Source organism: Pararge aegeria, chromosome 14, assembly GCF_905163445.1.
Source record: "Pararge aegeria chromosome 14, ilParAegt1.1, whole genome shotgun sequence".
NCBI lineage: Eukaryota > Metazoa > Arthropoda > Insecta > Lepidoptera > Nymphalidae > Pararge > Pararge aegeria.
In genome coordinates this window covers 16,726,876-16,739,059 of record NC_053193.1, presented here as the reverse complement: position 1 = coordinate 16,739,059, position 12,184 = coordinate 16,726,876, and the positions used below count along the sequence as shown (strand labels likewise).

The 12,184-nt window shown below is 39.8% G+C and overlaps 1 protein-coding gene across 1 annotated transcript in view; it reads right to left on the bottom strand.

The window, feature by feature from the left end:
* Nucleotides 1–4,521, bottom strand: part of LOC120629488 (androglobin-like) — a 40,783-nt gene extending 36,262 nt beyond the window's left edge. Inside the window, 1 exon segment of the mRNA XM_039898429.1 lies at nt 4,408–4,521. Coding sequence (XP_039754363.1) covers nt 4,408–4,521 — 114 coding nt within the window.
* Between the last annotated feature and the right edge of the window lie 7,663 nt (nt 4,522–12,184).

Genomic DNA, 12,184 nt, shown 5'->3' with positions numbered 1-12,184 from the left:
CCGCGTGTTTAAATATATTGGTCAGTGTTGACACGCACTGCTGACAAATGGGTGAGTTCAGGAATTTCACGGTTGGCTCCTATCAATATGAAATTAAAGCGAGAGCATATCTACAATATAAATCTTTGGCAGCTCGTATTTCCTGCGTCAGATATGCGTCAACTGTGTGTGAAAATGGTGCAGACTTATTAACTACTAGCTGTGGCCCGCGACTTCGTCTGCGAAAATTATTCACAAATTGTCAAATGTCCAACGATACAGAATCTATACTGAACCGTTTTTTTCCGCGTGTTTAAATATATTGGTCAGTGTTGACACGCACTGCTGACAAATGGGTGAGTTCAGGATATACTTACCTCGCCCAATGCTGGTTCTAGGTGACTTCAATGCGCACTCGAGAGTATGGGGAGACAAAAGAAATGATCGGAGGGGCGATATCATCCAGGAATGGGCAGCAGAACTTGACCTGCGGCTTCTTAATCAAGGCTCTACAAGCACCTGTGTTAGGTGGCAGGGGGAGTCCATCGTAGATCTTACGTGGGCGACCGCTTCTGCATCACACATGGTATCGGGATGGAGAGTTGCAGAGGAAATCATCACACTCTCAGATCATAGACACATAATCTTTGTGGTGGCACAGCGGCCTCTGGCTCTCAACGGCCGCCTCAGTAGCGGCCCTGTGCGGAGATGGTCACTAAAGAAGCTTGACCGAGACTTGCTGGTTGCTGCTGCCCATGTCGCGGCCTGGCCATCGGGTTCACAGGATTTTCCTCCTAATCCAGAAGACGAAGCGACCTGGTTTCGAGGTACCATGTCAGCTATATGCGATACCGCAATGCCACGAGCCAGACTGTCCAGAAAGAGAGCAGTGTATTGGTGGTCAGAAGAAATTTCGCAACTGCGTAACGTCTGCCTTAATTTCAGACGTCAGTACACGAGAGCGAGAAGAAGACGGAGAGCCACAACAGGATCAATCGCTGTTGCATACGCAAATTACCGGGAAGCCACAAAAGCGCTCCAGACCGCAATAGCAAATGCCAAGGCCAAATGTTGGAAAGAGCTTCTAGAAGGACTAGATAGAGATCCATGGGGGCGCCCGTACAAAATGGTACTGGGAAAACTCAGACCGTCAATTCCTCCATTGACGGAGACCCTGGATCTTGACCTGGTTATGAGGGTGGTTGATACTCTCTTTCCTACTATCCGGGACAGCTCAGCAACTTCTATATTGCTATCAGGTCAAAGTGCTTGGTGTGAGGAGCTAGAAGTGTCGGAGAAGGAGCTAGACCGAGCAGTGAAACGTCTCGCAAAACGCAACACCGCACCCGGGCCAGACGGTATACCTGGGCGAGCCTGGATTTTAGCCTTGGAGGCGTTAGGAAAAAGGCTAAGGGGCCTATTTAACAGCTGCCTTCGTTCAGGTGTCTTCCCATCCGACTGGAAGAAAGCCAGGCTAGTCCTTCTAAAAAAGAAAGGCAGGTCCATAGATTCCCCATCAACTTATCGACCCATATGTCTGCTGGACGAAGTCGGTAAACTATTTGAGAGGATTATTGCCTCCCGCCTAACTGACCACCTGACGCAGGTGGGTCCTGATTTGTCTGAATGCCAGTTCGGTTTCCGGCAGGGCCGTTCAACAGTGGATACGATTCTTCGTGTTCGAGCTATCTCACAACGGGCCGTTAATGGGGGTGGAGTAGCGTTGGCGGTGAGCTTAGATATTGTGAACGCCTTTAACTCCCTACCCTGGAGGGCTATTAGGGAAGCTTTAATTCACCACAACGTCCCTTCGTACCTACGTGATATGGCTGGAGCCTACCTGAGTGACAGATCTATCCAATACATAGGTCGGGATGGTCTCACACATGTGAGGGAGATGAGCTGCGGTGTTCCACAGGGTTCCGTGCTAGGGCCACTTTTATGGAACTTGGCATACGATGCTGTTCTTCGGGTTAGTCTACCCCCTGGTGTGCATCTAATTTGTTATGCAGACGACACTATGGTTCTGACAGAAGGGAACACTTTCGAGAAGACGCTAAGTCTTGCAGAGGTCGGTCTGGCAAGAGTAGTCACCAAAATTCACGGACTGGGACTTAGGGTAGCGCCCCACAAAACCGAAGCATTATGGTTTCATAAGCTTCCCAGGCGTTTGGAACCACCCAGCACATCAGTTCGGGTTGGTGATGCAGATGTCCAAGTGAGCAAGCATCTAAAGTACTTGGGGCTGACCTTGGACGGCCGCTGGGGCTTCGAGGAACACTTCGAACGCTTGGTTCCTCGAATACAAAAAGTAGCGGGTGCAATGCATGGTCTGCTGCCTAACCTCGGGGGACCGCAGGAAGGAGTCCGACGACTTTACGCTGAAGTAGTGAGATCAATAGCCCTTTACGGGTCGCCAGTTTGGTCCAAAAGGCTGTCTAGCGTTCAGCGCCTCAGAACAAAACTAAACAGCGTGCAACGCAAGATGGCCATCAGGGTAGCGCGAGGATATCGAACGATATCATTTGAGGCGGCAACAGTTCTGGCTCGTTGTCCGCCTTGTGATATTTTGGCGGACATGGACGCAAGGATATATGCTGAAAGTCGCACTATTAGTCAGAGGAGTACGGACGCAGAGGTGGAACCCAAAGCGCTCAGACAGCAAGCGCGCCAACAGGCCATCACCATTTGGCGGGTGCGTCTTGAGCAGGAAAGAAACGCTCGCCAACGCACTGTTGGTGCGATACTCCCAAACTTTGAGGCCTGGTTGGCAAGAAGCCGTGGAAATGTCACCTTTAGACTGACACAGGTACTCACTGGGCATGGTTGTTTTGGGGAGTACTTGTGTCGGATCGGTCGCGAGGCAACACCGCGATGTCACCATTGTGGGGAGAATCAGGACACAGCACAGCATACCCTTGCGGAGTGTTCTGCTTGGAACCCAGAGCGCGTTGCCCTAGTCAGTCACGTAGGGAGCGACCTTTTTCCCTCAGCAGTAGTAGCAGCAATGCTTGCAGAGGATGAAGCATGGATTGCGATGGTCACCTTCTGCGAGATCGTAATGGCTAAAAAGGAGGCTGCCGAGCGCGATCGAGAGAGAGCCGATCCTTCTCGGAGACGACCGAGGCGTGCAGATGGCAATCATCGCCCAATTCCATCTGATCTTTAGTCCCAGATGAAGGGACATCGGGTCGTGTCGGACAGTCTGGGGCTGTCGCCGTTTAATACCAATTAACACACGGACTCCGTGGTGGCTTTAGAATGTAGACTGACGTTCAGCGACGGTTTTTGCTTAGGATGTAAATCGTCGGATATTCGTTACATGCTTTACATATTATTAGGTTTTGTATTTTTATCTATACTATGTAAATTATATAAAACTAATTCTAAAATATGTATTTAACTTGAATATTTCTTGTGAATAATCGAAAATGGCTCGATAAATATATTTTTTATCAGAAATAAAGGGACAATATAGGGGTTTTTTAATATAAAACAGAATCAGAAAAACCCCAAAGTAAAATATGAAAATCATAATTGGTAATACAGGCATTTTAGGCATTTAACAACTACCTACCTACCTTGATGGACACAGGGCGACAATTTGTAGGACGTGTTCCTCGCATGCCCTGCGAAGTCTTGTGCTGTTTATAGAATATAAAATTTTCATTTACTATACGGCGGGCCATATACTTGGTCCGTCAACTTTAAATATGAAAAAAAAACAGAACTCGTTCGAGTCCATGTAGGACTGGAGTATATCGATAATGCAGTCGTATTTATATCAAAATACCCACCAATTCCATGTCATGAACATTGGTTAGTAATCCAATATTTAATTATTTATCCACTGTATAAAATTACTGTAACAATAGCTTCCACGTTATGAGTGCCCGTAAAAACCATTTCGCCACTCTCTCAATAGTTTGCAAGTCAATGTGTGTGCTTATCAAAGAGCAATCATATCGACCCAAAACCGGCCCACTACAGGGCACGGGTCTCCTCCCACAATAAGAAGGGTTTAGGTCGTAGTCCTCCACGCCTTTGAGAACTTCATTATGTAGAACTCCCAAGTATGCAGGTTTCCTCACAACGTCTTTCTTCATCGTTGAAGCAAGTGATATTTTAATTAATAAAAACGCACATAACACAGAAATGTTAGATGTGCGTGCTGGGATTCCAACTCGGCCCCCCCGAAAGTGAAGCCGAAGTTCTGACCACTGGGATAACATCGAGCAATAACAGTGAAGATATATCTAATTTCAGAAGAAAACAGTTTCTTTTTTAAACTTGCCACTTTTTATATTACATTTAAATCAAAGGTGCAGTATTTAATCAATGCAGATTCACTTACGCCCACCCCCGCTTCTGTGTGATTAATAACCTCGAAATACAGAACAAATCCATATTTTGAGTTAGCAAACTTACCATTCCCCAAAACTCTGGACTCAATTCATTGTCTCTAAATTCTCTGAACGGACACTCAGTTGGATCAATTTGGTGCACAACAAGTCTGCTTTTGCCCTGTTCTCTCTTCGCCATATTTGTTTAATTAACCTACTTTTAATTCAGCTTAGATTTAATAAATAAAACATTAATTACTAAATTCTAACTTGACGCAATCACTCTTATTATATACTTGACAGAATCTTGATTGATATGGCAATTAAAACTTGACATAATTTTTTATAGTTTTAATTGCTTCCCTTTGACTAAAACCTTTTCCGTTTAAAAAATTTTAATGATCGTTTTAAACCAGTCGCTTAGTGAATTAAGCACTGCTGTGTTCCGACTCCAATAATTTACAATATAAGTATTAATTATAATTATGATTTTCCGTTATTATATGTAAAACTAAAAACTATTTGGCGAAATTGCTTAACACGTGCCTTTAGTTGGTAAAAGGATATTCAAATATACTAAGTTATTATCTATTTATTACCAATTTCCTACGAAAATTAGGAGTTTTTTTTTATTCTTTTATTTAAGGGACTTTTATAAGTTACGTATATGTCATCCCCATCGTTACACAATATTAATCCTAAATTCACATGAATCTTATGATTCATGTGAATTTAGGACATTCTACAACCATTTGAGAGAATCTCCAACAAATCTATAAAGTTTCATGGCCGAAATGCGCAACAGTGCGATTACACTTACACTTACACAACTGGCCACAATATTGTTCTCATCCGGAAATCTAAACCTTCCCGGTTAAGATTTTCTCATGATCCGTAAACCAACAACCTAGCCACTGACAAACGAGGCAGTCCGTCTGTTTTAAAGATCAAATCGTACTAATCTATCAAATGTCCTACAACTTTTCTCATTGACCAATAGAAGTATTTCACGGTGAACTAGTATACGACCAACGCACTTCCTGCACTCTTACAGTCGTCCTAAATTTTATTCCATATACGCTTGATGTTACTTTTAAAATTGTGATTTTTCTTTTATTTCTTATTCAACGGTAAACATGTTTACAAGTTCAGCAATTATAGTTACTTCTGCTTTCTGACGTATTGGTGTTGTTTTGGATCATCTATGGCTGATAACTTATATAAGGTTTTGATAGCGTCTTCCGGAGGATGGAACGAGCCCCAAGCAAACATAAGATCAGGAGAGTAAGATGACCCCATGAGCAGATTCGATGTTACAGTTTCGAAGTTACAGTTTCGAAGTTACAGATTGGAATTAGGAGTCATCATCATCATCATATTAACCCATTACTGGCCAACTACAGGGCAAAAATCTTCTCCCATAACAAGACGGTCTATGCCGTAGTCCACTACGTTGGCCCAGAGCGGTTTGATGCACTCTATACGCCTTTGAGAACGTTATGGAGAACTCTCAGGCATGCTGGTTTTCTCACGATGTTTTATTGCTCTACAAGTTAGACCTTGACTGCTATCTCACCTGGTGGTAAGTGAGCTGTCTAAGATGATAGTGGGCTAACCTTTTAGGGAGTATGTTAGTTATGCCATACTCCCATAGGAGGTAGAAAAGAGCAACTACCTACTGAGTTTCTTGCCGGCTCTTCTTGGTAGAATCTGCTTTCCGAACCGGTGGTAGAGTCACTAAAACCGATAAACTTGACGTTTAGAATTTTATCCCTAATCGGTTTCTACGTGACAACGCACCGAAATACTAAATCGCTAAGCAGCACGTCTTTCTCGGTGGGATGGTAACTAGTCACGGCCAATGCCTCGCACCAGACCAGACCAGAGAAAACTTAGAAATTATAATTTCCCAAATTGCCCCTGCCCCCCGCCCCCCCCCCTGGGAATGAAACTAGGGACCTTCTGCTTAAATTCAAAGCGCTTACCTTTCCGCCAAAAGGTCGTCAATGGTCGCGAAAAGAGGTCGTGTATGTCCTGCATTAACGCGTTCTGAAAGAGAGTGATTTAAGTTAATAAGTTGCTCAGTAATTAACCGTACACAACTGGTGCTTTAAATTAAATAAGTATTCAAATCCCACGCCACGGTCGATACTTTATCTCAGCGTTAAACCAGTTTATATAACCGACTCCAGTTTCCTGGTAACAAGAGGCATGTGAATAATAATTCAGAATAGACTACATCGACTCTCTACCTGAATATTTTGACGAACTATTGCGAAGTTGACTTCGATCACTGGTTTTTATGTCTTGGATTTGATTTTCGGATCAAACATCATTATCATACTTATTATATTTGACGGCCGATTGGCGCAGTGGGCAGCGACCCTGCTTTCTTAGTCCAAGGTCGTGGGTTCGATTCCCACAACTGGACAATATTTGTGTGATGAACATGAATGTGTTTATCTATATATTATAAGTATTTATGTATATCTCTATATATATATAATGAAAATGGTCTTCGTTTGAGGCTCAATCACGCCTAAACCACTGATCGTATCGACATGAAACTACCACCATTCGATGCGAAATTTTACCTAGATGGTTTATGGCTATCTATTTTTTGAATTCCAACATTCCTTCATTTTTTTATTGCTGTTTTACTTTTATGAACATTTATCCCGCTAATAAAAACAAAAGATAAGCCTTTTCTCTTGATTCTTTTGTTTTCATGGATTTCAACAGAGTGTATTAAACGGATTATGGTTTTTTACATTCAGCTAAGAATCTACTCATGGTAGTGGAGAACGGCTGGACCAATTGGGCTTTTTTTTTATCTTCAGAATTGTCAGGAGAAAGTTTTGTATGTAAGAAAATTTTAAAAAAGCCCGATAAAAAGTTAAAAATTTCGATGATAATCGAAGAATTCCCATCTATATAGTCACTCACCACGAAATCTCGGGAACCATAAGACTTAGAAACGTGAATCTTGGTAGGAATATTACTTTTGCTATGTAGAGGTCAGCTATGAATAGATTTTAAGAAATTCATTCCCCAAAGGGGATTGCGGGGGCGTTAACAATGAACAATTCCCGTTTTTAAACTATAGCTCCTATAGACTTCAAATTTGGTAGGAATCTTCTGTAAGAGGTGCAGAAATAGGCTATGAACACACACACACACACAGGGGGTTGCGGGGGTGGGTATTAACAATTAATATTTTTAATTTTCCAGCTAAAGCTCCTACAAGCTCCAAATTTTGTAGGAATTTTCTATAAGTGATGTAAAAATGATTTATGAACAAATTTTACGATATCCCACCCCAAAGAAGATTGCGGGGGCGTTAACAATGAAAATTTTCAATTTCCAAGCGATAGCTCCTATAGACTCCAAATTTAGTGAGAGTATTCTATATGTAACTAGCTGTTGCCCGCGACTTCGTCTGCGTTTGATTTGGTTTTTACAGTATTCAGTATCGCTAAGCCTTAAATGAGTATAGTAGTATATATACATATATATATATATATATATGTATATATATATATATATATATATATATATATATATATAAAATGTTACTGTCAATTAACTATAGACAAATAATTTGCAATAAAATAAAATTGCGACTATAATTAAAGATCTAAGCTATCCTATCTCTTAAGTTGGACCAGACTGCTCACGGTGTGCCAATTTAATTTAAAATCGGTTAAGTAGTTTAGGAGTCCATCGCGGACAAACATCGTAACAGGAGATTTATATATATTAAGATATAAACATGATCTTCGAGCGGATTTTACAATGAATCACCTCCAATAAGGTTCGCGGGGGTGGGTGTTAACAATAAAAAATTTCAATTTCGAAATATAGCTTCTAAAAATTCTAAATATGGTAGGAATCTTTTATTATTCACATAAAGAACATCTCAAAATGGATTTCAATAAAGTCTACTTCCGACAAGAATTGTGGGGGTGGGTGTTAAAATCTAAAATTTTTATTTCTAACCTGTAACTTCTACAGACTCCAAATTTGGTGGGGATCTTCGTGTATGTAGGGATATTCGTGTATTTCCTTACAACAATCGTCTTTTTGGCAGCGGAGAAAAAGTCATTGAGAGGTTTCAAATCTTAACTTTACATGTAGCTATCTAATCAACGGACTAAGAATTTTACATTCATTTTACTTTTGCAGACTACATAACCGACGAATTCTTTTATTGCGGGATCGCGGAAATGTAACAGATTAAAATGAATGCATTTTCCAAGCACATGAGATGTGGAAAAGAAATTTAGTTACTTATTCCAATAGAATTCATAAAAAACATGCACAATTAATTTTCTATAAAAAATTGATGTCACGGAGAAAATTTTAGTTAACAGAAAATTCGTCGCACTTGAACCTAGACAGATTTCAACTTCACATATGAGACTTGCAATGACTTTAACTTAAACTTTCAATGCTCATTTCAAATTTTTTTCTTCATGTCAATTATTATTAATTTTTGGAAGAAAGGCACAGAAATGTTATAATGATTGCACATTGAAAGTTACAATTAATATTAGTGAGAAAAATCACCTGGATGAAAGATACAGGCTAAATCGATGGAATTTGGAATTTGAGTAAGTCTAAACAATATCGATGCTTACAGTTCTATCCGCGGGGCCTATTTATGTTCATACAAAAATAAAAAAAAGGAGAATAATAAAAATATGAAAAAAATAAATAAAAATGAAACATAAAATGTAATTTATTTCCTTTTTCAATTCGCCCAGCGAAGCGGGCTGGAAACGGCTAGTTATTCATAAAAAATATTCATCAGTTATCTTAGTACCCATATCACAAGCTACGCTTACTTTGGGAATGGATGGCTATGTGTGTATTGTCGTAGTATATTTATTTATTTATTATTTATTATATATTATTTCATTTTATTGTCATTTTATGATTATGTTGATTATATATGAGATGTGAACCTTTTCTTCCTTCTGAAGTTATGGTGCAGTTTCTGATGGTATCGGTCTAACCTGTGAGATATATGGTATTTTTTTAAGTCCATACTCCGCTAGTCAGATTCTAAGCGACACTGTACCGCCAATTAAAAGTAAATTTGAAGCTTAGGAACATCACTCTGCTAAGGCGGCATTCTCACTCGGCTACAGTACGAACATCACTCTGCTGTAGCAGAATACAAAAGGCGGCGTTATCTCTTAGTAGCGATAAGGCCGCCTTTTGTATTCTACTTCTGTCTTTGTATTTCTATTGTTCTTTAATTTTCCTAACTTCATAGAGGCGTAAAAATAAAGAGTTAAATAAGAAAATAAAATAGTGCGAGCTGGCGGGTTTGTTGATTATAATCTAACACTTGCGAACGATAGAATTAAATTAAAAAAAAAAAACATAACATTCTATGAATTCTTAGCCCGACCGGGAATCGAAGCCTTCTCGCAATACCAAGTTAAATTTCGCAAATCGCCAGAGGCTTCTGGAATCAGATCGCAAGTGGAAAACCGCCGACTACAAAAAGAGAATAACTTCCCAGGGCATATAATATATACCTCCCACAAAGTGCCGCCCAGTGTCCAACCTGAGGCGTAGGTGTCAAGCCTCAAGTATCTGTAATCACACCCTTCATACCGGAATATAGCAATACTGCTTAGCCGCAGAAATAAGCATGGCGGTACTCCAACAAAAACCACTAAACCAATGAGTAAGTTAAATATAATTAAGTTATTTAAATATACTTCGAGGGCCAAGCTATCTCAACGGTACCTATTCAGATTAGGATATGGAAACGGTACGTTGATGATATTTTTGCTATAGTGAAGGGCGGACAGGAACACGTGGAACTATACCTGGCATATCTCAACGAAATTCATCTATCTTATGTTGAGTAATTACTGAGATAAATTGAAATCCCTGCTGCCAAAATTTCGAATGCCCCGCCTTAAAAGTGACGTTGTCAATGTATTGTGTCGAACAGTTCGTGAAATACCGACAAAAAGAACACTAAAGCGGTTATATATTTATATATATTATGTATATTTTCTATTTATATATCATGTATATTTTATATATTACGTATATTTATATAAATTATATATGTATTTGTATCTTTACATTTTGGTATTTATGTATATCTATCAACACTCTTGGCACTATCCCGTTCTCTTGCTGTAAGTCCTATCTACAAAGGTTGCCTGTAAGAGATTGCTTGCAGCAATAAGGCCGCCTTTGCATGTCTACATTGTGTACTGTATACTCCTTACTGTTTCTTTTCCTGTATGTTATACGTGCAATAAAGTGTTTCTTCTTCTTCTTAAAGCGGGTAGTCAGATTCTGCCCGTGACATCTCGTACCTACGCAGTCCCGTCGTGACCACGATCAATTCAACTGTTATCAACAAAAAACGACAAATCCAAAATGTTATCATTATATGTACCCGAACCGAATCATCATCATTATATCAACCCATTACAGGGCACGGGTCTCCCCCCACAATGACAAGAAGTTAAGGGCATAGTCCACCACGCTAGCCTAGTTCGTATTGGTGGACTCCACACATTTTCGAGAACATTATGGAGAACTCTCAGGCATGCAGGTTTCCTCACGATGTTTTCCTTCAACGTTGAAACAAGTGATATCTTATAACTTTAAACGAGTAATTCTTGTAAATATATAATTAGAATCTCGGAATCAGCTCCAACGATTTTCATGAAATTTAGTATACAGGGCGGGCGATAAATCGATTTAGCTAAGATTCATTTTTAGAAATTAGATGTCATTTTATTTGTGTTTTCCGGTAATAACCATTTTGGTGCACGGGTCAGTTTTATTTAAATAAAACGCACATAACTTTGAAAAGATTAATATATACTTCACTTTAAATGAAACCTCCAATTAAAGCACTACTAAAGAAGTTAAAAATTATGCATAATTACTTCTGAAATCGCAACCGACCAGTAGATGAGTAAAAAGAGTTCAACTCACGATAACGGAGCTATTAACTTTAATAACTCCTGTAATAAGTACAGAATGCATTGAGATTTAAAATAATTGTTCCAATGAGCCGTTTGTAACAACATCGGATATTAAGGTCAGTTGCAAAATGAACCAAGTCTGGTGAAAGTAGTTTTGTGCGACCACTCGCCTTGGCCCGCTCCCCCCCTCCCGCGACAAATAAACTTGATGAAATAGAAGCAATAATATGAACAGTTGGAGGTCTGATTTGTCTGGTTAAGTTTCAAATGGCTTTTGCGAAGCAAAGGTACCAATATGTCTTGTTCCAAGCAATTGTGTTAGATGGAAGTAATCGAGGAGTGGTGATTGTCTAGTGGTTTGGAATTCAGCTTCACTATCGAGGGGTGTAGTTCGAATCCCAGCCCACCCCTAATTTTTCTAAGTTCTGTGCGTTTTAAGAAATGAAAAATATCACTTGCTTTAAAGGGAAGGAAGACATCGTGAGGAAACCTGCATACCTCAGAGTTCTCTGTAATGGTCTCAAAGGCGTGTGGAGTCCACCAATCCGCACTGGGCCAGCGTGGTGGACTATGCCCTTAACCCGTTCTCATTATGGAAGGATACCAGTGCCCTGTAATGAGCCGGTAATGGCTTGATGTGATGAATCGAGAAGTGAAATCTTAAACTGTCGATTAGATGAATATATTTTTATATGGATATCTGCAGTGGCGTGCATAGAGAAAGAAAATCTCCAGTACGAAATGTATAATACTTAAGTATAGGCATTGTAAGAGTTATTATTCCATGTTTATAAAAAAAAATATTATTCCATACAATAAAATTAATGATATATTATCATGATATTTATTCATTGTAAATTATTCATTGTAAAGTCTACATCTCCTGAGGAT